Consider the following 27142-nt stretch of genomic DNA (forward strand, 5'->3'; position numbering starts at 1 on the left):
GGGGTCCTTCACCCCGTGGAAGTCTGGCGCACCACATCCCCTGAAGTCCTTAAAGGACAGTGTGCGCACCCCCGACTGGCTAGACGCCTAGTAACTCCTAAACGCCCTGAGGTGATCCTCCATCAGCTCGATAATCCCTTCTTTGATCGACCCGAAAATCACCGGGGTTGACTTGAGGATGCCTCTAGTGATCTCAAAAGCAATGAACTCACGTAGTCCCTCATCAACTGGCTCGGCACCTGATCCTGAACCTGATCCTGACCCTGAACCTCCTCCTCCGTGTCGCGTGATCATCACCATTCTGAAACAAAACACATAATCATCAGGGTCATACATAACCTCGAGAGGCCTCACCTACTACAAGTTCCCTGGTTCTATCTCAGCCCTCCTTGACTCGAGTACGGATCCTCTACTTTCAGTAGTACGGGCCCATACTACCTTCCACATCTATATGTACTTTCCTCAAGTATTGCCTTGACTTCACCAAGTCCCCTTCACTACTACTGCTCACTGCACTAATCTCATCTTAGGCTTACCCTAGGGTAACCCTCCGACCTACTCTCCGCCATCAGCTGCATAAGGAATCCCTGCTACCTTTACCTAACCAGCTTGCGAATACCATTACATATCACTAAGACCAGATAATTCTTTCAATGAGAGGTCCTACCCTACAACGGTTGGACTCAAACAAGAGCTACACAATAGGGCTAGACCTAACCTTCTGAAATTATTTAGTCCTCGCAATATGTAACTTAACGTATTCGTTTACTAGTTAGCTAAAGATAACTAGAACTCCTAAAAGCACGAAGCAAACAACATTCGAGCATTGAGTAACCATACCAAGCATATCCTATTCAGGCCATCATATTACTGACTAATAAGTTCTAGCATGTAACGCAATAAGCACATATAGCAGGCACATAAGGCATCTTCCTAGATCCTTAGCCCTGATCTAGCATGCAGTTCTTATACAAATACAATCGGCGTATAAGGCATCCTTACTAGATCCATAGCCCTAATCTAGCATGCGGTTCTCATAATCATAACACATCATAACATAACATGTATGGGTATCTTGGAGAAAACTTACTTGAGCTCGGCCGGTTGCACGCATCACACACCTTGTTCTTTCTCAAAACCTTTTTATTTTAAATTTTAGAAAAAAAATATTTTCTTGTAAAAATCTTTTAAACCCTCGATTTGAGTCCTGACGCCCCCGAAGGTGCATCCGAATCCCTCAAACCAAGACTCTGATACCAACTTGTAACATCCCAAATTTCAAGACTAAAAATTTCATTTTTAATTAAGTAGCTTATAAATCTGTTTATTGAAAAACATCATTGAATCATGTCATTTCATAAAATCATAGTCACATATCTCAACCCATAACCAAAAATAGTAATAATGTCAGAGTACAATGAATCTCATTATGCAGAAATCATGTGTGTGTGTGTGTGATGCGCTGCTACTGTGCGACTCCTTCCCCTTTGATGAAGAGGCACCTGAAAACAAAACTGAAACTGTAAGCACAAAGCTTAATGAGTTCCCCCAACATACCGCATACCATACAATAACATATCTAGCCAGGCATATCTGGGTGCCGACCTCCCCTTCGGTCTATTTCAACCGGATAGTTGCCTAGCATATCTGGGTGATGGCCTCCCCTTCGGTCTATTTCAACCGGATAACTGCCTAGCATATCTGGGTGCCTGCCTCCCCTTCGGTCTATTTCAACCGGATAGCGGGGACTATTTCACCCCTACCACTACCACATAGAATCATAGCATACTGGCACATAGAACATAACAGATAGTGGCATGTCAGGTAATTATCACACAGACAATCATCTAACTACAAGCTCCTACTGGTGGGCCGGCATTGTGTCCTGAGACCCACTTCTACTGGAAGGTAACTCACCTCAATGACGTGAAGTGTCTGAACTGTACTCGATGTTGGGATCAACTCCTCTCAAACTCCTACACATAACAACCTTCCTTAATTACCATTTCACACTCTTAACCCTTTCATAGGTCAACTCAAGTCAAGTCAAAGTCAAGGTCAACACCCTGGTCAAAGTCAACTTTTAGTCAAAGTCAACATCTGGTTGACTCAACTCGCAGAGTTGGTCCACCAACTCGTCGAGTTCCATAATCCACTAACATCCTGGAACTTCGCTCCTACTCGTCGAGCCTTTCAAGAACTCACCGAGTTCCCTCCATACGGAATCGGGACCTTTCACCTATGACTCGTCGAGTTCATCATTTCACTCGCCGAGTCCATCTTCATGCAAGTTGTAATGTTAGTCCTTGACTCGCCGAGTCTTTCCTTGACTCGTCGAGTTCTTATTCATATACCTTGGGACATTGCCTTGATCTCGCCGAGTTCATCCTTGAACTCGTCGAGTTCCTCGATCTTCAAGTCGATATTCCAGTCTATCTTGTTGAGTCCTCTTCTATACTCAACCAGATCGATCAGAAACAGAAAAGGTTGGAGAACCATAACCCGACTCGCTAAGTCCTAAGAGCGACTCGCCGAGTCCCCCAAAGTCCAAGATTACCAAGTCGATTTCAATCGGGTTTAATGCATCCAGAACATAGATCTGGCCTCCTAGGGTCCATATTACACGTAAAGTTACAAACTTTACGTGCATGCAAGGTATCATGAGCCAAAAACACCATTTCCAAGTCTAAAATGAAGTCTAGGCTAAGGGAAGGGCTAAAGCATGATAATTTCATAAATTTATGGCTATAGGGGCTGAAAGAGATCTGGATCTGAAGTTACAACTTCAGATCACACTTCATACTCAAAAAGGTTCACAAATTTGCTTAAAGATGGCCCTAAACTCAAATATGGGGAGATCTAGCAATAGGAAAGTCAAGGAAGCAACTTTATACCTTTAAGGGGCTGGAAATGTAGCTTGGACCTTGGATCTACTGCTTCCTTGAACCTTCTAGCTCCTTCTTCTTCCTCCTCTAGCTTCAAGATCACACAAATACTCTCAAAAATGACTCACACACTTGCAAAAGCTCAATGGTCACGAGTTAGGGTTTTCTGGGCTAAGGGAGACAATGGGGGCTGCATGGGAGGCTGGTTAATGTGTTTAAATAGGGTGAAAACCCTAAATTTTAGGGTTTCATCCAGACAGGTCTACTCGTCGAGTCGGGGCTTCCGACTCGGCGTGTAGACTCTTCCACCCGTGCCCAAACCTTCGCATCTACTCGACGAGTTGGGCCTCCAACTCGTCGAGTCCCTGTGTAAACATGCAAAAACTTATAATAAAAATGTGTACCGGGAGCCGTTCTTTACAGTTTCAATGACATATATTTCAAAGGATATGACAAAAAAACTGTGACCATTGAAAATAAGATATATATATATATATATATATATATATATATATATATATATATATATATATATATATATATATATATATATATATTATAGACAAAAACCATGTGCTTGAAAAATTACCAACACTTGATTCTGGTTTGCATTATACATATGATTGAATCAATTCTGGTAGTCAAAGAAAAACTTTGTGATCCTGGGATATTCAGTTTATGGCATGATAGGTTGGGCCACCCAAGATTAACAATGATGTGAAGGATAATTGAGAATACGCATGGGCACCCATTGAAGGACCAGAAGTTCCCTCAATCCAGTAGCATAAGATCATGTACATCTTGTTCCCTTGGAAAGTTAATTATAAAATATTCTCCAATAAAAGTTGAAAGGGAGTCACCTGGATTTCTATAAAGAATTCAAGGTGATATATGTGGAGCAATTCATCCACCGTCTAGACCATTTAGATACTTTATCATCCTAATAGATGCATCTAGCAAATGGTCTCATGTTTGCCTATTATCAACTTGTAATGTGGAATTTGCAAAGTTTCTTGCTCAAATTATTAAATTAAGGGCACATTTCCCTGATTATACTATAAAGAGAGTGAGACTTGATAATGCTGGTGAATTTACTTCACAAGCATTTAATGACTATTGTATGTCTGTAGGAATTGTTGTTGAGCATCCAACTGCTCATGTACACACACAAAATGGTTTAGCTAAATCACTGATTCAACGTCTCCAACTATTAGCTAGACCATTGATAATGAGAACCAAACTTCGTGTTTCTGTTTGGGGTCATGTAATCTTACATGCTGGATCATTGATACGCATGAGACCAATTTCATATCATGTTTATTCTCCCCTACAACTTGCTTTTGGTCAAGAGCCAAATATATCCCATTTGAGAATTTTTGGGTGTGCAGTATATGTCCCCATTGCACCACCACAAAGGACAAAAATGGGTCCTCAAAGAAGGTTGGGAATATATGTTGGTTATGAGTCAATCTCTATTATAAGATATCTTGAACCTTTAACAGGTGATTTTTTACAGCACACCTAGCTGATTGCCAATTTGATGAGGCAAATTTCCCATCATTAGGGGAGAAAAGAAGATTATAGAAAATGATGTTTCATGGCATGAGCCTTCTTTATCATATCTTGACCCTCGCACAAAGCAATGTGAAATGGAAGTTCAAAAGATAATGCATTTCCAAGAAATGGAAAATCAATTGCCTGATGCATTTACTGACACAAAAAGGGTGACTAAATCATATATACCATCTATCAATGTTCTAGCTCGAATTGAAATTCCATATGGACATTCTGATGATAAAGTCACTCAATAGTCTAAAACACGCCTAGAGCGTGGAGACCATTTGGTTCGAAGGATAAGAACCCACGAAGACGAAGAGGAGTAGAAAATACACTAGATCGTGAGGAAATTGTTCCTGTAGAAACACGAAATATCAAAATTCTCCCAGGAAAGGAAGATGTTGCACTAAATTATGGTCAAATAAATAGAATATATGACCAAAATGAAACCGATAATATAAGTGCGAAATTTTCTTATTTAGTTGCATCAGATATTATGAATGATGATGTCGAACCACAAGAGAAAGGTTTTTGGGGCTATTATCCTCACACCTAGAGTTGTGAAACCATTAGGGTATAAATGGATATTCGTACGAAAAAGAAATGAGAAAGACGAAATTGTAAGGTACAAGGCTAGGCTAGTGTCTCAAGATTTCTCCCAAAGACCTGGAATTGACTATGAGGAAAGGAAACTTATTCACCGGTAATGGATGCAAGCACTTTTAGGTATTTAATCAGCTTGACAGTCTCTGAAAATTTAGAGATGCGCCTTATGGATGTTGTTACAACTTACTTATATGGATCACTTGATAGTGATATCTATATGAAAATCCCTAAAGGATTTAAAATGCCTGAAGCATTAAGTGCAAAACCCAAAGAAATGTATTCTATAAAATTACAAATATCTTTGTATGGGTTAAAGCAATATGGACGCATGTGGTACAATCGTTTAAGCGATTATTTGACAAGTAAAGGTTATAAAAATAACACTATTTGTCCATGCGTATTTATTAAGAAAAAAACATTTGGGTATGTGATTATAGCGGTCTACGTTGATGATCTAAACATCATTGGAACGAATAAAGAAATCGAAGTGACTGAACTTTTAAAGAAAGAATTTGAAATGAAAGATCTTGGTAAAACCAAATATTGTCTTGGTTTGCAGATTGAGCATATGTCTAACGGAATACTTGTGCATCAATCAAATTATACAGAAAGAGTCTTGAAATGTTTCAATATGGCCAATGTCAATCCTTTAAGCACCTCAATGGTTGTTAGATCATTAAATATTGACAAAGATCCATTTCGTCCTCGCGAAGAAAATGAAGAAGTTCTTGGTCCAGAAGTACCATATCTAAATGCAATTGGGGCTCTTATGTATCTTACCAGTTGTACTAGACCTGACATTTCTTTTGTTGTAAACTTGCTAGCAAGGTTCAATTCATCCCCAACAAAAAGGCATTGGAATGGGATTAAGCATATTTTGTAATATCTTCGAGGAACTACTGATTTATGGTTATTTTATCATAATGATTCAAAAGAAGGTTTGATTGGTTATGCAAATGCAGACTATTTATTTGATCCTCATAAAGCTAGATCTCAAACTGGATACGTATTCATGAACGGGCACCACAATTTCTTGTCGCTCTCAAAAGCGAACACTTGTCGTCACATCCTCAACTCATGCCGAAGTAATTGCACTAAATGAAGTAATCATGCTGAAGCTAGTTGGACCTTCATTTAAGTGACACCGCAATTTCCTGGTGCTCTCAAAAGCAAACACTTGTCGCCACATCCTCAAATCATGCTAAGTGTTCAAGAATCCTCTCAAATCTCCTTCTTTTATTTTCTAATGTTTTAGTCTAATTTGGTTAGTTTTACTTTTAATTACATCAAATTTATAACTATATATATATATATATATATATATATATATATATATATATATACTTCTTATTAATTTGGTAAAAAGCTGGATTTTAAGAGGTACAAGATTTATTGCAACATATACAACCATTTTATGCATTGAAATCTTATTTGGTTAACAAAAATAGATAAGAACATAGTCATTCAATATGAAGACTAATAGATAAGAACGTGTCATTCATATGAAGACTAATTCAGATCACCATTTTCCCAACTTTTTGCTTAAAATATGGGAAACTCATTCAAATCCCTTTCCTCTATAAAATCATTTAATAATGTAGTATTAAAAAATTGAAGTGGGAGAAGGAAGACATCAATGGTTCCAAAAAAATGGCATTCATCTCAGCGTGATTGAAGATGAAGAATTCAGTCAAACCACCATCACCACCATTCATCGCAACTAACAAAACCTGTATATATGAAGAGTTTGGTCAAATAGAGTTTCTTGCGCTAAGGACTTCGACTTTTTAAGGTAAATAGGGCAAGGTTAAGTTCTTGTTTTTTTTATCGATGGTAGATGTTTTGATATTTTACAAAATAATGCTTTTATTCTTACTTATTATTGACGATTTTTTTCTCAATTTTAGGTTATTTTTACTTATGTGGGTTTGATTTTGTTATTTGGTACTGTGAAAATTTGGTACATAGATGAAATTTTGTATATTTAGACCTTGAATCATATATTTTCGGTATGCTTCAGGTAGATAGGTAGATATGAGATTAGGGGTTTTATTTTTTCCTTCTTTTCCATGTATCTTCTCTATATCCTTCACTTTTTCTTAATTTTGTAATTTGGGCTTGTATAGAACACCAACAAAGTGCTTATGTTATCTCACTTTCTCCTTATCTACATGAACTTTTCTTATCGGAAAAGAAGGTAACAAAGTAAATTCATCCTTCATCTTTGTTCTTTTTTGACTTCTAAACTGAGTTGTGTTTCATTTAAATGGTAGTACCAAATGGTCCTTTTTTATTTTTTATGATCAGGGCTAAGGTTGTTGGGTTAATGGTTTTTTAGTATGTGGGATGAGGGTTAGAATTTGAACCGACTCATGTACTTTGGATTCAACATCCTCTCTCTTATAATTTTGAATGTATTATGTATAAAATAGGCAGTGCCCATCTGCTTTTGACCATGACCACCGTCATAAAAATATGTTAAATAAATAATAAAATTAAGTAAAATAAAATTTGTTTTGTTTATTCGTCTAGATCATAATATGTGCATTGAATTTTCAGCAATATGAAAAATTAGCCACTATAAAGAATATTAAGAGGAAAGAGATGAAATTATTACTAATGTGACAAAGAAAGCGACCACAAATTTTCATGTAGAGGTGGCAAAAGCAAGCATCGGGGACAATGCATAGAAACACTCATATCGAGGGCGTACGCAACATAAAAAGCATAAAGCAAAAAACTAGCAACAAAGGTTGACGGAAACAACACTGAAAGAGATGTGAAACTAAAGAGATGTGAAACTGGGCGGTAAGTGAACAAAAAAGAAGTTAGTCAATATCCTACTATACAACTCAACTATCCTAATTTTACGCCTCTACTCCTTCCTAAGATCATGTCCTTGGTAAAAGGTAACATTTTCAAGTATATCCTCATACTATCTTCCAATTTTCTTCTTGGTCTTCCTCTTCTCCTCACACCCTTAACATTGAGTGCATCCATCCTCCTAACAGAGGTTGTCGCCTACATACATGTCTGAACCACCACAATGTTGTATCCCTTAATTTTTCAATGATTGAAGCTACTTTGAGCGAATTCCTAATTGTTGTGCGTGGGATCATGTCCAATAGTGTCGTACCACAAGTTCATCGCAACATCCTTATTTCAGCTACCTCCATCTTCCTCTCGTGCTCCTTCTTAATCGACCAACATTCAGATCCATACATCAAATCATGTTTTATAGTCATCCTATAAAATTTTCTCTTTAGTTTCAGTGGGACTTTCTTGTTAGTTGTCACACAAAACTCATGTGGCCACTCTATTTTTAACCATCATTTCTTTAAGCACGTACTTATGAATGAAATTTTATTAATTCAAGTTTTTTTACAAAAAAAAATGGTTTTATAAATAAATATAATATCACCTAAAATCTTATAAGCTTACTGTTTTGTATTAAAAGATTACAATATTCGGTCTTAAAAATAAGAATGGTGAGTAAAAAATATAAAATTAAATTAAATTAAATTGTTAAAAAAATTATGAAAAACATGCATGTAAACAGAGGTCGAAATCTAGAGTATATACATTAAATCCGAAATTATTTTTTAGAAAAGATCGACATCAAATAAAATCACTTATTTTGTAAAAAATTATATAGGATGTCTAAATGGTAAAATGAGATGTCGATTTAGCCAACCCCTTATTTTTAACCCTCTCCATGCACCCTTCCTTAATTCTTGAGCGTTTACACTTTACAGTGACCAATCCAAAAGATTCGTCGGCAATTTCGATATTTCATATTCATCTTCTCACCATTAATTACTTTCTAAACTATCGCAATCAAACCCACAACCACACTCCGGCGACTCCTCAAATTGATCAACGTCGAATCCAGCTGACAATATTCCGACGGAGAAATCCAGGTCATCGCTATCTCGAGTAACCTCCACTATATCCACCCATATAATAATTACTTTTACACTAACCCCTTTCAACTTCGTCAGTTTGTCTTTACTGATCACTCCACTGATCGTTGATTTGTATTTCAGATCGTAGCCGGAGACGGAGAATTCACATGTATCACTAAGTTTGACCTCGAATTCTCCGGTATCTTTGTTCAGGGTGTATGATGTTACGCCTGTCGGAAGCAGACCTACCGGAAAATCGTAGTCTTGCAGAGCCTCGTACACGGTGGGCGTCTCGACGACTGCAATGGCGGTGGAGGTGAAAAGGAGAAGGGGGAGGAGGAGAAAAGGGAGTATTGACGCCGGAGAAGACATTTGAGAGTTGGAGAATGGGAGATATGATGATGTTTAATTTTGAAGACTTGCATGGAGTAATGGATGTTGGTTGCTTTTTGTAGAATAATATTTGTAATCCAACAAGCGAAAAAGGAGAAAAAAACGTGGTACAAAATGGAATATAACAACTATTAGAAAGTTTTATTCAAAACTCTATTTTTCTATTTTTTGCATGTAAATCCTTTAAAATATTTTGCATGATTAATTATCCATTTGCTTTAAACTATGGAATACTTGTTCTCTTGTTATAGATTGTGGGTTATTAAACCCTAGTTGCTGGAATTTTTTATTACTTTCTTTAGGTAGAATTTACCAGTTACTAAATTCTTGATTTTGGTTTACAGATTATACATCCTTAGATTTGGGGCGTGTTCGGCAAAACTAGCTGGTAGCAGGTGGCGGGTAACGGGTGGCTGGTAGCAGGTAGCGGGTAGCTTTTGATTTGGAGCGTTTTGTTGAAAGCTACTCCATGTAGCTTTTGATTTTGGAACGTTTTGTTTAGCCTAAAAGCTAAATGATCTTGTCGCCGAACGAGACTTTTTATTTTTACTAGCGTTTCCTTAAAAGCTAGAAGTCAGAAGCTCCTAAAAGCTGTGTACCGAACACGCCTTTGATACGGCTGCATATACTTTTTTGTCTTGATTACTTGAGGCTTAGTATTCTATACCATTGTGGTTGCTATCTCTTGCTTAAAATTAGTCAATCTCATGTATTCTAATTAGACAATTTCATTGTCCAACTTATTTTGACTTGTGTTCTGGTTGAAGATTTAGGAGTTGATTAGAAGATAGCGAGAATATTTTAAAGGCCTCGATTTGTGAAGTTGCATTTGAACTTGTGACAATTGTTAAATTGATTATTATCTCGCGCTTTTAACCAAAACTCTATATTTTGGTACGAACGGATCTAATTCCGCGCAAAAATATATTAAAGTATTTTTAAATTTTATTTTAAACTATGAGACTATATGATTTTCAGCAATTAAAACTTTCAATTGGTTTTATTAAAAATCAAATGGTTTTTAAATTGTATTTCAAACTATCCTAGCAAGGGTGTTTCAATTACCATAATCCCCTTTCTTTTTCAATTAAAGAGCACTCACAACAATCATCATCGACTTCATTTCTTCGATGGAACACATCTTCTACATAATGTGGTCAATGATTGCATCTCCTTATCTGGATTCTTTCTTTATGTCTTGATTCAAGACTGGTTCCTCATTTTTTAATATCTTTTCTTTGATTTCTCTCCCTGAAACCTTTCTTCATGCTATGTTCTTGATTATGGCGTATGGAGTTCTTGGATGTCATTAGCAAAAGGTATGGCTCCATGGTCAAGATTTCTCACAGTTTACTCACACACATGCACTCACATGTTTTGTTTTTCTCCTATTCTCTTAACATTTCATGGTTTCTTTATCTTTCTAAATAATATTCCTTCACCCACACAATTTATCCTCTTTTGAGTCCTACTCACACAGTCAATGTGCATTAACTCAGTTTCTTAAAAGATCAAAAACTATGCCTCAACAAATTATTCACAGGGGACTTAATCAATTGAAATTTCTGGATTTAGAAGCCAATTCATCGGTTTCCACGACAATTTGTTCAATTTGACACAATTATTTGGGAAACATGTAATCAAATACAATTTACGATTATCAATTCATGATGCAAACTTGGTCCTTGGAATTATTTGCGCACTTGCCATCACAGCCATGGACAAACTCAGATCACTAAGAAGACATCAAAAACTTGTGATCCGAACCCGAAACCATATCATTACAATCAAATCCACAACCACACTGTGGTGATTCCAGAAAATTACTCAACTCAAATCCGGCCGCTAGGATTCCGACTGAGAAATTGATTTGATCGCCGACATGAGTCACCTCCACGATGTTCAACCACACCACCAGTATTTTGACGTTTATCCCCTTAAGATTTTTCAGCTTCCCTTTCTCTATCACGCCGCTAATCGTTGACTTGTACTTGATATCGTAGCCCTGAATTTTGAAAGAACAGGTCTCTTTCATGTATGCCTTGAACTCTCCGGTCTTTTTGTTGAGATCGTAGCCTGTGACGCCTTTCGGAAGAAGGCCAACCGGAAAATCGTACTCCAATAGCTCATCGTATGCTGTAGGCGTGTCGGAGGCAGTGGAAGAAATTAAGTGGAGAAGCAGGAAGAATGATGATAGAAGAAGAAAGCGAGTTGGCGGAGGAGATGAACTGGTAATCCGCCAGAGAAGATCTGACCTCATCTTGGTCTCATCAACTCCTTGCGTTTCTGTCTCGACTTCATCCATATAATTAGAGTTACTTCTGTCGTGTATTCATCTTATTTCTATTTTTTTTAGTTAAATAACATTGTTCTCAATTAAATATATTATTATTATTTCTTTAAATCATTAGATATATGATTTTCTGTGACAAACATTTTATTTTCTTTTATCTAAATGCTTATAGATACCAAGTGTTTGTACCAATAACACTTTCGACTTATCCACAAAATGAATAGTTAAATTATTTTGTATTTTTGTGTTTTGAAAGTATGTTTGACAAAATTAACTGGAAGCTATCATTTAATATGACGAAATGACAATCAATAATCTAGTTTGTTTTCCCAAGTCATTTATCTTTTAATAGGATTCAACATGTCAACAAGCTTTTTTTAGGTTCTTTACATCATTAGAGTAGATTTTTAACAATACAATTTTGTTCTAGTTGATGTCACAATAGACCCCATGTCATCTTCAGACAGACATAAGTGAACAATTTATGTCATATTAAATGCTACATTGAACGACACAGAATTATATCAGTTTATTCGGTTGAAATTCATTCCAATGGTATAATTAGAACCCAAAAAGATTGTTTATTGGTCTGTTGAGTATAAACAAAACCTTGGTGACCCAAAGAGCAAATGAAATATTACTGGTGGGCATCCTTTTTTAAAATTTACAAAGTAACATAATACATAAATGATAAAAGTTCTCAAAAACTATTTTAATTATGTTATGGGTCATGTTAGTTTCCCTGAATTAATTTTGTTGTTTAATTAGAATGTACTGGATTGAGAGACAGTAGAAGTCGTAATTTGTCAATAATCATATATAATTGTTATAAAGTTGTCTCCTCAAACAGCTAGACATTGATTAACTTATCTGGAAGCATAAGGCATATCCTTTGGAGCATCTTTGTAATCGTAGAAGCATCTAGTGGGCAATTTGTCGGATTCTAAGTTGCACATTTATTGTTAACAAAGTAGTTATAGGCAAAACATGTAATTAGCTTAACTTTAACAGACAAGTAACTCGTGATATTAGTTCATTACTAATGATGCATATAAGAATAAAGAATTTGACACAAATCTGTTTTTTTTTTTTTTTAACTTTACTTACAACCTATTAATGAGCGCATTTTTATACTGGGGCTAGTCCAAGAAACAAAATTAATCACACAACCACAACCACAACCAACAAATATGAATTACTCCGAACCATCATCTGCATCAACATCAATCCTTGAGATCTCTTCAAGTGATACCTGAGTTCATGATACATCTATAACAGTTAGAAGCCTGCAACTCATCTAAGCTAAAAATATGTAATAATTTATTTATGTATGATAAAAGTTTACTTTTTACTTTTTTATTTTTATCAAATTGCCACAGTTGCATGACACGTGGGTGGGCGCCATGCCAGTGCCAGGTGGACATAAATTGTCCCATTGGATGGCACAACCGGTTGACCCCTTCATTTTCCTCAAAGTGGTTATAAATGCACTAAAAATGAAGTTTAATAAAAAAAGTGACAATTTAGTATATCACTATTGTAGAATATTCTCCAATGAGAAGTGTGTTAAAAGCCAAGGAATTTTTCTCCATTGCATACAGAACAAGAATCAGGTATGTTCAAGCAACTGGTAAGAAAAGCTAAAGTTCCAAAAAAAAAAGTAAACTATATGAAATAAGGGAAAGAGAAAGATACCTGGGAATCTTGAAGCAAGTAGAGTAGACACAGGGTGTTAGTTGACATCCTTGAGCCTCTTAATTAAAGAGTCTAGGGATTTTTTCTTTGGATTTTGCTTGTATCCTCTTGATCCAAAAGTTCCAAACAGTCGCTCAGAAGGATCCTTTAGTTTCTCTGAAATGATCCCTACTTTTCTGTAATCCAAAGCATTATAGCTCCTCTCCCTGATTACCGGATTCAAAAAATTCTCTGGATTATTGCTGAGAAGCAAATTAACTAATTGCCTTGCCTCAACAAGTGCTTTCTTCAGCTGATTAGCTTCTTCTTCAGATACAAGAGAAGCTTGGTTTTCAGCAAATGATTCCAACAATTTGATATCTAGATCAATCCCCATCACAGCATTCAAACTGAACCTTTTCACAGATTCACCAACTAAAAAGTTAACAATTGTTTCCGAGATGTGGGAAAGAACATCTTGTAACACTCGTTTCAGGACCTGACCAGGTAATATCTGTTGTGCAGTGGAAAGAAGTGTCTCCAGAAAGATGATCACCTCATTCACATATTCGTTTTCACTCTGAGGTGGCTCATCAACCATCCAATTCACATTCTCAATCAATGTCATGAAACCATCAACTTTCTTTTTAAGCAAGCTACACAGCATTTCTTCAGCTGCATCACGTGCTTTGGTCAGGGGAAACTGCCGCCTACTTCTTTCCACCATCCTAAGAGGGATCCCAGAAAGCTTTGCAGCATGGCGGAAGAAGAAATCACAGGCTCGTTCAAGAACAGCCATGTTAGCTGCAACAACCATTGCTTGATTCACCCCACTAATTGAACTGCTGATAAGCTTTAGAAGGGTATCATCCAGGACTTCAGTCAAAAGCCGATCTAAGTATTTCTTCACAACATCATAGAAATCAAGCTGTCCACCATGAGACATGAAACTAACAGAATCTTCAATGAAGGACCTCACAATTCGACAACAATCAGGCACAGTGGATGAAAATGGAGCAATGTAAGGAAAAGCTGGTACAATGTCAGAAGTTTGTATCTGGAAAGAAAGAACGTTCATAGAATACTCATACTCCTTGTTCATCCACATCTGCTCAAACTTATCTGCAGCAACAGCTTCAGCAATTTGTTTCCGACAATCTGATAACAATAACTCATGGTACTTATCCCTGTGCTTGTTTAACACATCAAGCAAAGCATCAACTGAGTATCCATACCTCCGCAGAGTAACACCAAGCAAACTCACATAATCCTTGATCAGTAACAAATGATTGGCTGTTCGCATCCTAGAAAATTGATCTTCTAACACAGAACACATTTTGCTAACAGCAGTGTCCCACAGATTTTCTACTTCCATTTTCGTTATCAATCCACCCCCGGTCCTTAAAACGCGATCTTCAACTATGAAAAATCCGGCTATCTGAGCGAAAAACGTCTGATGAGATTCTAAAAAAGGTGTCATGGAAGATACCTGAAAATCCGAAGTTAATTGTAGTTTCCGGTTTTCGAAGTAATACTTTTTGAATCCATCCTCAAGCCCAAGAGTTTGATGGATATGGTAGGATCTATACAATGAGGTCAGATCAAAACCTAGAGCGACATTAACATTACCGCCGTTCCCATAAACATCGTTACCTTCGTTTCCTATAGAGTAACCGTCGTCATCTTCTTCTTCGAGAGCATAAACAGTGTCCCTCACGCTCAGGCGACTCTGCTCCTCGGCTTGCCGTTGCCTGATCCGTAATTCTTCTTCTCTCTGTCTACCGGCAGACGCTTGTCCGATAGCAACTTGCCCCAAGTTCCGGCTCACAGTACGGATCTCAACAAGCCAATCTCCAAACTCTTTGCTGATTCTCCGTTCGATGTGCGCTCGGATCGCAGGGATGTTCTTCTCGAGCATCCTCCGGAGCGTGGACGACGGCGTCTTTTGTATAAAGTCTCTCTCGATCGAGTCAATACACTTCAACGCCATGTAAAAGTTATTCTTCGATAGATGAAAATTCACCCGCGAGCAAAGCTCCATTAATCGCACACAAATTCGAAGAGATTCGATCGCAAGGGATATGTTTTGGCACTTATTTCTCGCTTCTATGAAAGAATCGAGAGATGTTAAGAGAGGGCCGGCAACAGACTGTAACTGGTAGTTTGAATTGGAGATGGATGATTTAAGCGATTCGACGCCGGAAAGAAGAGAACGGAGGTCATCGACAGCCATTATGAAGTCCTGATAATGAACCTTGCAGACTTCTTCGATCTCAGCCTCTTTGGATCTGCAGAAATGACGGAGGTGGTGGAGTAGGGTTTCGGGCTTACCCGAGGCGAAGGTTTTGCGGATGAAAGGGGATAAGTCTTCTCCGTTGGATATGGCGGAGGATAGGAGGAGCTGGTCGAGCTTGTCGCCAGAGTCCCCATTCTCCGCCGAAGCTACGACGACTTTCCGGCGCGTTTTGGATGAGTTCATCGACTTTCGTTGCGGTTTCTTTTCTCCGACAATAGAGTTACCGTCAGTGAATGATTAACGGAGACGTTAGACACGGAATATATTTAGGAGAGAGAAATAGAGGAGCGCTGGCAGCCTGTGATGTAGGTGACCAGATCCGGATGTAACAACGCCGGGTGATGGTAAACTGGTATGGTAATCTAATCACTAATCAATGAATTATCAATAGAATTTACTCGGAACTTCTCTAACATATTGAATGGATGATTACAAAATTGACAAATATGTGAACTAATAGATAAAATTGCAGAAATGTCAATGTGGTATGTAAAAATTTTGGATTTTGGTTCAAAAAAATTTGAAGCTGCACCATCAGTCCAAAATAAGATTTTTGTTACTAGTTTTGTACAATTTGCTTAAAGACAAAATTGCAAAAATTGTCCCTATGGTTGTCAAAAATCTGTAACTTTGGTCCAAAAAAGTTTGGTGGTGCATTAGTGGTCCAATTTTGGATACCTCGTGTGTTTTTGGTCCCTATGGTTGTCATTTTTTGTGGTTTTAGTCCATATCCTACTTTAAACGACGAAAATGCCCTCAAATATATATTTTTTAAATTTCTTTTATTTACTTTATTATTATTTAATTAAAAAACCAAAAAAAAACCCCTTACCCACCCCACCCCTCCTAATTTCTTTTTAATATTTGGAACCACCATCCGGTCACCACCACCGTCGACCGCTGACCTCTTCACTGGAACACCGTCATTCTCCTTCAACACCTATTATATCACCTTCACTGGAACCTCCATAAACCACCATTATACCACCACTAACAGCCACCGACATCACATCAAGATCCAAAAATCGAAAATGGTTCTATAAATCAAATTATCCGTCGAAATTGGAGGAAGGGATAAATAGGGAGGGAATAGAGGTGGGTTAATTGGTGTTTGGATGAACATGATTGGTTCCGGTGTTAGGTTTATTTCGAATGGAGAACCAGATGAGCGGTGGTGGTTTTTCATAGCAATGGTGGCGGTGGTGGTTGATGAGATTCGTCGCCCCTAAAATCCACATCACATTAACCCTAAAATCCACGATTGCACCACCATCATCAACCTTGCTCCACCATCTGATCAGTCGAGATCCAATACCAACATGATTATCCACCATCTTCACACATCATCATCATCTCCTTCAGATAACAACACAACTGGCAATGAAGGGTAGATTGATTTCCTCATAAACTGGAACCTAAGGCTTGGGCAGAAGAGTACTCGAAAATTGTGGACTGAAATTCGAGTTTGGAGGCGCTGATGATGGTCACAAGGTACTCTAACTTGACCACCAGTTCTGTGGTTTAGGGTTTGCAAACCCTAGCTCCGTCGACAACAAAATCTATGGCAAATGTGATCGGGGCGAACCGCATGAGAGATAGAATAGGGTGAAAGATCAGATAGCGATGATAGCAGTTGTTTCCTGATGAGATATGCAGCTGCCGGCTGTTGTTCCAGACAGAGGGTTCGCCGGAGGGTAGAGATTGATGAATGGCTTCTCTGTTCCTGATAAAAATGAAAACGGGAGGGGGGGAAGTGGTTTATTGGTTATTTATTTATTTTCTTTTTTTTGTTTCAAGTTAATAAAAAAGGAAAAAGTTAATTATAAGGGCAAAAATGTCTTTTTAAGTGTACAGGGACCAAAATTACTAAAAAGATCCAGAATTGGACCACTCACGCACCAGCAAACCTTTTTGGACCAAAACCACATTTTTTTGTCAACCACAGGGACCATTTTTGCAATTTTGTCTTGCTTAAATAAGATTTTGTTATGAGTTTTGTCCAATTTGCTTTGAAAATACTTAAATTGACGATTTTACCCTTCTTATTTTGTTTTTCATTTTTCTTTTAATACAACAGTTAAAAAAGACAAAAAGAAAAAATAAACACCACCTCAACCAACATCCCTCGAGTCTCAATCTATCTTTCTCTATTGATTCGCAATTCACAGGAAACTGACGTTATCGCCGAACCACCGTCATTATCGCCGAAAACCACTGTCGTTGTCGCCGCCATCGCCGGAAACCATACCTAGGCGACGTTCAAACGTCTTTAACGGTAGCAGTCTTCTTGAAGTTCAGATATGTAGCTCGACGACTCGTCGGAAAGGGAAGAGACAGATCGACGTTCAAACACCCACCATTTACGACGCTGCAAATCTACGTCGTCCTTCAGAGGGTTTCTTATTCGCCAAAAAAATGATTTCTTAGATCTAGCAAACGATTTCTCGATTTTTAGCAAACCCGACTCAATTTGTCCCTTTTCTCAGTTCGTCCTTCGTCGATCGCCCCCTTTATCAGATGTACGTCGCCAGAAACCCTAGGATCATCGGGGTATGTCATATGATCGTCGCCATGTTCGTGGAGTGGCAATGGTTTCGAGTTGCTAAGGTTTAAAGCTGCACCAGATCTGGAATGTTTATGAATCTATGGATCTGTCGTCCTCCCTCCCACACGACGTTGTAACAGGGTTAGGGTTTCTATTGGTGGCGAGTTACGGTAGTGGCGGCGATAACAAAGTAGATCAGAAAATCGACGGCAGCGCTGAACTCGACCTCGTCGACGACGAGGGTTTTCAGATCAAAACTCTCAGTCGTCGGAACCCTCTTCGTCAGAAGCCTCCATCACTGGTGGTGGTGAAGGAGATGAGCAGATGCTGGAAAATAAAGGAGGGTTGGGGTTGAGGTTGTGTTTATTTTTCCTTTTTAATTTTTTTAACTGTTGTATTAAAATGAAATTGAAAAATAAAATAATAAGTGTAAATTCGTCATTTTAATTATTTTCAAAGTAAACTACACCAAATTCGCAACAAAAAAACTTATTTTAGACCAGTGGTGCAACTCCAAAACTTTTTTGACCAAAGTCTTAATTTTGACATACCATAGTGTTGGGGTGTCGAATCCAACAAAATAAATTATCAAAATATAATAAAAGATGAACCAACTTAGACACACTAAGGATTAGTGTGAATGGAAGTAATGTTTGTGTCCTCAGGGAAACGTGCTAAAAATTATACCAAAGATGTTCAATTACAAGTATGAATATCACTTAAACGAAATAAAAACAATAGGGGGGTGAATTTTAAAAACTACTACAACTAGCATGAAGCGTATTAAAAAATAAATTCAAATAATATAAAGCATTCCAATATAAGGGTTATCTATTGTTATGATTCAAGTTATGATCATCAATAATTATTGTAAAATGATCTTATTACCTCAAATCAGTTTACATTTTCGAGTGTTTTGAAGTGTTGTGGAGGTGCAAAGGAGTTTAACATGGGTAAAACGATTCTTGGATGGATATTGAGAAAAAGGGTTTTTTAGACACGACATTACATAATTCCATACTTGATTTCTATGTGAAATGGCATGCTTTTGATTATGCCACAAAGTTTTTTGAGTTGGTGACTGATAGAGATACAGTCTCATGGAATATAATGCTCAATGCACGCTTGAAGAACAAAGTTTTTAAGACCAAACGATTCTCCCCCACTTGGATCCTATTGTTCTCTTCCAATCTACCAAAATCGATGGATTCCTGATCCATCTCACAACCTTACAATTCAACTCGTCATCGACCAGGGCTTGCAAGAACTAGCATATCATTATTAGTCAACCTTAGCGACCACACATATTCCAAAACCAGATGAACATTTCCCGAAATCTCAATGAGCTCAATAATGCCAAGTACTTCCCATGCTACAACTCCAAATCATTAAGCCACCTCAGCTCATGGTATAGAACTATAACCCGTAATCGGAACGGGCAGATCATCAATTAGCAACTCACCTGCCGAAGGATTGATGTATTCAAAGTTCGCCAAAAGATACCATTCGATTTTGTTGACAATCCCAATGCCTAAAATAACCCATGCGGACAACACTCTCCCATTACTTAAGTGTAATACGTTACCACTGCTCAATGCCTACGAATGGTAGCAATCGGAAACCCGAGCTTTACAACATCTAGCTTTCCTTGACCAGCCAAACCTAGTGTTTATACATTCCAAGGCCGGATGATCATTCCCAGCACCTCAACGAATTTCAAGATCCTAAGGCACTTCTCACTGAATCCACTACAAGTCCTTGGCGACTAATCTGTTGATGAGGAACAATATCTCAACATCGTACAAGTACCCAATCCGATCAACCACTTACTTACGCTTAGAGCAATTCTCATGTAATCTGCAACTGACCTCGCTTCGAAGGTGTGAACTTTAAAACTACTGATCTTACACCCATGACCAAACCAATCCCTAACTACCTAGAGACCATGAACACCACTATACATCCTGCATTCAAACTCGACATGCCTACCCTGCGGATTCCTTGAATTCTCGCTTATACCACTAAAAATATGACCGACTGCTGGTCTCTCATGCGGAATGCTCATGCCTCTTCTAAACACGACCCACTGTATGCAAAATGGCATATGAAAAATCCTTTAATGATGACTTAGTCAATCCTAGGGGATCCCTAAACCTTAGATGGGATTATTGGAAGCCTCCCGATGTAACAGCTTCAAACCTAGCAAGAGTGATCCATACTCCTCTGAAATATGAAGCGCCTAGGACTGAACCCCATCCTAAAGAAATTGTAGAAATTCTAATATGGTTCTAACAATTCTATCATACAAAAGATTTATGGTCCAACGATACAACACTGGACAGGAACATACTTATTTTATATATAAATATCAGTACAGAACCGGGGCTCAACATACATACCAATGATTCCTTGCGGCTCAATCTTGACCTTTTGTGGGACGATGGGTGTTGGGGCCTGCACCCCCTCCGCTACCCATGCAGGACAGTTGGACTTGAAGTGACTCGAATGGTGGCAATGAAAACATATTTGATCCTTCTTGCAATCTCGGTGCACATGCCCTCTTTCTCCACATTTGAAACACCTGAACTTGTGACAAGCAAACCCGTGAGTTCCCCCACACTTGCCACATATCTCATAGTTCCCCTGGCTTCCGATACCCAGGTCAGCTACATCGACCCTTCCACCTTCCTCCAATTGTTCTAAATCGTGTGTTCGCATTCTCTTTCCTGACCGTTCCTCCACATTAATATTGCCTTCTCTAGTAGCCTCAACAATTTCTATTGTAGGGCGTAAGATTGTGGTTCGCTTCTCGAATTTGACAATCAGCCTGTCAGTGATCCGACCAATGATATCGGGCAACTTCTCCAGTAAAATCTATGAAACCTTCGCGGCAATCCAATCATGAAATGTGGTGTCGTCCGTACCCATCTCAGAAGACTCTACTCCCCGTCCAGACATTGGCATCCTATACAATAAGACCAAATTGTTATCTCATAACCAAAATGTTATCATCAACCCATCATACTTTAGTCACTTCGTAAAATTTGTGCACATCATCCCTCTATTGGCTTCTTAAATTTCTCGTGATTCTTCTCGAGTCGAGTATGGATCCTGTGCTTTCAGTAGTACAGGCTCAATACTACCTTCCACACATATCCATACTTTCCTCAAGAATTATCCTGAATCCTCCAAGTCACCTTCTAAAACTGATACTCCAAATATCTGCTAAACAACGCAACCAACTCACTGTAGTACATCCTAGGCTCTCCTAGGTTCCTGACCTCATCCTGTCGTCAGCTGCTGAAGAAATCCCCATAATATCAGTTAACTACTTCATGAATACAATCACATGCAACAAAGCTTAGATAGTCCTTCGAGTAAAAGACTCAACCCCACAACGGTTGGACTCAGACAAGAGTTGCGCAATAGGGCCAAATCAATCACTCTGAGATTATCTAACCTATGCAGCATGTGACTTAACATATTCACTTAATAGTTAATTCACATCATCAAGAGTCCCCAAAAAGCACAAAGCAAGCATCATTCATGTAATACACTCTAAACCACAAACCCACAGAGAACATCTCAAGCTTACTTGCTACCAATAAAGATTTCAAATCTAATATAACATCTGATTCCTCTTAGACTTCAAGGCATCACATATTAGGCCAATCCATATAATCATCTGAAATCCATACTAGCATGCAACTCTAAAAGCTCAAACAATCAGGCATAAAAATGCATCTCTCCTAGCATGAAATCCTGAGCAGATCTTTAGCCCTAATTGTGACAACCGTCAATTTTTGGCCAAGTCAAAGTCAACTAAAGTCAACAAGTCAAACCGGTCAACTCTACTAACTCTTGTATACTAGGGTTCACTTTATGTAATTACTGAACAACTCACTATTGTAATAAGAAATCATCACTTGAAAAGTTTGTATTTTTAGATTTCTTGAACCCTAATCGGGGTAAGTGAGGTAGCAAAGCGATAAAACACTATTACATACCCTTCGGAGGTGTGTAAGACTCTTAAACATGGCTAAACGGGGTTTGCGGACCTTGCGTTTCAAAGCCAAACACTCAAAAAGGCCACAAAAGAAGTCTCTCCCAATCTCTTTCACTCTATCTCTCTCTGCCTCAAATCTCTCCAAGCATGTGAAATCTCTCCCAAATCTCTCCAAGCATGTGAAATCTCTCCCAAATCTCTCTAAGTATGTGAAATCTCTCCCAAATCTCTCTAAGTATGCCAAATCTCTCCAAGTATGTCAAATCTCTCCAAGTATGCCAAATCTCTCCCAAATCTCTCTAAGTATGTGAAATCTCTCCCAAATCTCTCTCTGTATGAGAAATCTCTCCAACAGTGTGAAATCTCTCCCAAATCTCTCTCAAAATCTCTCTCTTGCATCAGAACCGAAACCCTCTCAACCGAAATGGACCGAGGGTTCGGTCTATTTCGGTCCCCTGACCATTCCGAACCGAGACCTGACCTTCGGCTCTCCCCTTCCCTTCGCACCTTCGGTCCGAAAGGCGACCCTTCGCAGCCGAACCCTACTCTCGGTTCCTCATCCACTCTCGGTTCTATGAGCATTGACCGAACCTCCGGCCCTAAATTTCGGAAATTGACAATTTTTGCCCGGTTTTCAATATTTTTAGCGTTTTGAGCCTGTTTTTCGAGATTTTAACACGGGATTTTCACCCAAACTCGTATTTTAACATAATAAACCCTAAATATTCATATTTAATTATATTTTTAAGAAAATCCTTACTTAGGAATAAAAATCTAATGGGTATGGCTTAGAGGTAGAGTGTTGACCTTGCTTTAGTGTATGACACAAGCAACCACCCCATGCCCACTCCATGAACCACCCTTGTCCTTCCACCATAACTAGGCATTTCATAGTACTTTTCCCACCATTTTTCAGCCACACATTTGTTCAAGAGCTGGAAAGCCCTCCCCTCTCCCCACATTTCCCTCATTCCCCTCATTTTCCACCAAAGAACAAACTTCATTCTCTCTCACTTTCTCTCTCTAAATTTCGAGATTCAAGGCTATTCTCCAGACTTTTCTTCTACTTTTGGTAAGTATTATCATCCTCCATATGATTATTTCACTCATTTCTACTCCAATCATAGGTTGCTTACACAAACTTCATCATATTTGTGTTAGATCTTCGAATCTTCAAGCATCTCCCAAGTGTTCTTGAGTTGAACACTTCTTTTCTTCATCATCCATCTACTGAAATCACTCAAGGTGAGTTCATACCCCTACATTTTCATTTTTCTTCAAGTTTTAGGGGGGGGGGGGGAATACAAGTTAAAACACCAAAAACTTAACTAAACTCAAACAACAACTTTCATCATAAAAGTTGATTCTTATTCACGGACTGTTTTGACTATCTTAAACTTAATATCTTTCAAAACTGTTTAATATGCAAATAGTTCAAGTTCATACCTTTAAAATGACTACTTGCACATCTCCATACGATTTTTCTACGATTTATGGTGATTTTTACAAAACTGCCTATCATTTCAGAAACGAATTCGGACCAGTCTGTGAATATGAACATTTTAACACAAGTTAAAGACTTCTAAAAATCATAATAAAAATTATGAATAAACTAGACACATTTTGTGAACTCTCAGAATTTACGGATTCAGTTTTCGACTTCGTATGATTTCTCTATGATTTTTCTAAAACAGTGCTGAAAGATTAAAAACTAGTTAACAACTTACAACTTTCATAACACTTTGTAGTATGTTGAGCAAAGGGCATAACAATAAGTTCTAAATAATGAATGTATTTTCTTGTTAGTTTATCATCATAAACTGAAATTTAGTCATTCATGATAATGTTTACTCATTCATTTCGAGCACATATAATAAACTACAATAAGCATAGTTTATGGATTTTTACTACATGAAAAAGGTTTTACTCTCAAAACAAAGGGGTTTTTCATATACTACATGATAAACTATAATAGTAATAGTTTAAGGATTTCATATCACTAATTTATTCATAAAAGGTGATTTTACTTCCTCTTCGGAAGAGGTTTAATATCAGACTATGTGTAAACTAGTTAACTTAGGTTGTGAGGCAATTCTTTCCCCGTACGTTCGAGTACGGGATTCTAATTCCTGTAAGTTATAACCAGAGTCTCTTGTAGGGAGAGTGTGATAATTGTGTATAGATCTATATTGGGATTGACACCCCACACCTCGCTGCTAGCTACAGCCGGACCGGCAGGTCCTCGGGTGATAAGAGTCATAGTATCTTAAAGTCTGAAAAACGTTGTGCAGGTTATATCTCGTCATAGTATGGTTATAGCGACTCACATAGGTAGTTAACAATCTTTCAAGTTTACAAGGAAAATTCTACTTTGAAAAGGGGTTTTATCTATTTAAAACTACAAATACGTTATAAGTACAAAACGCACACACATTCTCGGTCCTGGGATTTAGGACTACATGACTTTTATAAGGAAAATATTGGATTTTCTTTGGAAACACATTACTATTATGAACATTATAAGTACAAAACACACATATATTCTTGGTCCTGGGATTTAGGACTACATGACTTTTATAAGAAAAATATTGGATTTTTCTGGAATCATACTCTATCACTTTTACAAGGAAAACGGTTTTTTCCTCAAACAAAACTCTTATGAACTCACCAACTTAATTGTTGACACTTTTTCAAAACTACTTGTATTCTCAGGGAATCAGTGAAACTGGAAATCAACAGCATTTTGAGGATGGGACGCTAAATCGTCAAACAGTTCATTTTGTCATCATAATGTAATTGATTTTGAAACATGTAAACATATACTATGGTGTAACATTTTCAATTATATTTATGATGGTTGTATTTACTTTGAGCACTATTATACTCGTTGTTGTGATACTGTACATGAAGTCCTCCACCCCCGGACGTTTCCACCATCCTTGGTTCGGGGGTATGACACTAATCTAGCATGCAATTCTCATAACATATATCATAACAAACATGTATTAGTATTCTAGGAATCACTTACTTGAGCTCGGCTGATTGGGCGCACCACACCCCTTTCTTTCTATAGAATTTTTTTTAAATAAATGTTTATTTTATGAAAATCCACCAAACCCTCAGTTTGAGTTCAGACACACCCGAGAGTATGCCTGAATCCCTCAAACCAAGGCTCAATACCAAGAACCTCAATCAACATTGTTGGTTGCCTTATGCATGCAAGTTATTGAGCAAAGTGCATAACAATAAGTTCTAAATAATGAATGTATTTTCTTGTTAGTTTATCATCATAAACTGAAATTTAGTTATTCATGATAATGTTTACTCATTCATTTCGAGCACATATAATAAACTACAATAAGCATAGTTTATGGATTTTTACTACATGAAAAAGGTTTTACTCTCAAAACAAAGGGGTTTTTCATATACTACATGATAAACTATAATAGTAATAGTTTAAGGATTTCATATCACTAATTTATTCATAAAATGTGATTTTACTTCCTCTACGGAAGAGGTTTAATATCAGACTATGTGTAAACTAGTTAACTTAGGATGTGAGGCAATTCTCTCCCCGTACGTTCGAGTACGGGATTCTAATTCCTGTAAGTTATAACCAGAGTCTCTTGTAGGGAGAGCGTTATAATTGTGTATAGATCTATATTGGGATTGACACCCCACACCTCGCTGCTAGCTACAGCCGGACCGGCAGGTCTGCGAGTGACAAGAGTCATAGTATCTTAACGTCTGAAAAACGTTGTGCAGGTTATTTCTCGTCATAGTATGGTTATAGCGACTCACATAGGTAGTTAACAATCTTTCAAGTTTACAAGGAAAATTCTACTTTGAAAAGGGGTTTTATCTATTTAAAACTACAAATACGTTATAAGTACAAAACGCACACACATTCTCGGTCCTGGGATTTAGGACTACATGACTTTTATAAGGAAAATATTGGATTTTCTTTGGAAAAACATTACTATTATGAACATTATAAGTACAAAACACACATATATTTTCGGTCCTGGGATTTAGGACTACATGACTTTTATAAGAAAAACATTGGATTTTTCTGGAATCATACTCTATCACTTTTACAAGAAAAACGGCTTTTTCCTCAAACAAAACTCTTATGAACTCACCAACTTAATTGTTGACACTTTTTCAAAACTACTTGTATTCTCAGGGAATCAGTGAAACAGGAAATCAACAGCATTTTGAGGATGGGACGCTAAATCGTCAAACAGTTCATTTTGTCATCATAATGTAATTGATTTTGAAACATGTAAACATATACTATGGTGTAACCTTTTCAATTATATTTATGATGGTTGTATTTACTTTGAGCACTATTATACTCGTTGTTGTGATACTGTACATGAAGTCCTCCACCCCCGGACGTTTCCGCCATCCTTGGTTCGGGGGTGTGACAGATTGGTATCAGAGCATTGTTTATAGTGAACTAAGTGTATCGAACCACATAAGATATACAAACTATAAATGCATTGGGACTAAGGTCTCTGATTTAACATTTTCAAATAACTATACCTTTAGAAATAAATAGTTTCTTGTTAAAAGTATACATGCATGCATACATACTAAGGTCAACATCATTCTAAGACAAAACAAAAGTGGTGATTGTTGAACGACACAAGTAGGCTTGGGGATGTATGGTCAGGTCTGGGAATGACATAGCCTGATCAACTATGTCCATCCCAGAAGTGATTAGCATATGCCCGGGAATGGTTGTGGTGTTGCAACAAGTCTAAAAACTTACCAATTCTATCTACAAAGAAACATCGAAAACATAAAACAAACATCAAAATACTATAGGAGTATTTTGTGATACTATAACCAACGTATGTGAAAACTAAAGATCCCTATTAGTAGGTCTATAATGACTGAGTGCATACGCTAAGGTTATATATAATTAAAGATATTATAGACTCAGAATCTATGACTATTGCTTTATTTCCTGTTCC

At 37.6% G+C, this 27142-nt stretch overlaps 3 protein-coding genes across 3 annotated transcripts; all 3 read right to left on the reverse strand.

Moving 5' to 3' along the window:
• Positions 1 to 8860: 8860 nt before the first annotated feature.
• Positions 8861 to 9325, reverse strand: LOC145131971 (uncharacterized protein At5g01610-like). Its single transcript, XM_079066614.1, has one exon. The coding sequence runs from the start codon at positions 9323 to 9325 to the stop codon at positions 8861 to 8863; it is 465 nt and encodes a 154-aa protein (XP_078922740.1).
• A 1756-nt stretch (positions 9326 to 11081) lies between these two features.
• LOC145131972 (uncharacterized) lies at positions 11082 to 11651 on the reverse strand. Its single transcript, XM_079066615.1, has one exon. It carries the CDS (start codon positions 11649 to 11651, stop codon positions 11082 to 11084), a length of 570 nt encoding a protein of 189 aa, XP_078922741.1.
• A 991-nt stretch (positions 11652 to 12642) lies between these two features.
• On the reverse strand, positions 12643 to 15932 carry SEC15B (exocyst complex component sec15B). The gene is made up of 2 exons (XM_079064070.1): positions 13335 to 15932; positions 12643 to 12891 (listed from the first exon to the last, which is right to left on the reverse strand). The coding sequence occupies exon 1, from the start codon at positions 15790 to 15792 to the stop codon at positions 13372 to 13374; it is 2421 nt and encodes an 806-aa protein (XP_078920196.1). The 5' UTR covers positions 15793 to 15932; the 3' UTR covers positions 12643 to 12891; positions 13335 to 13371.
• Between the last annotated feature and the right edge of the window lie 11210 nt (positions 15933 to 27142).

This window comes from Lactuca virosa, chromosome 8 (genome assembly GCF_052849685.1).
Source record: "Lactuca virosa cultivar CGN04683 chromosome 8, Lactuca_virosa_CGN04683_v6, whole genome shotgun sequence".
In the NCBI taxonomy this organism is placed as follows: domain Eukaryota; kingdom Viridiplantae; phylum Streptophyta; class Magnoliopsida; order Asterales; family Asteraceae; genus Lactuca; species Lactuca virosa.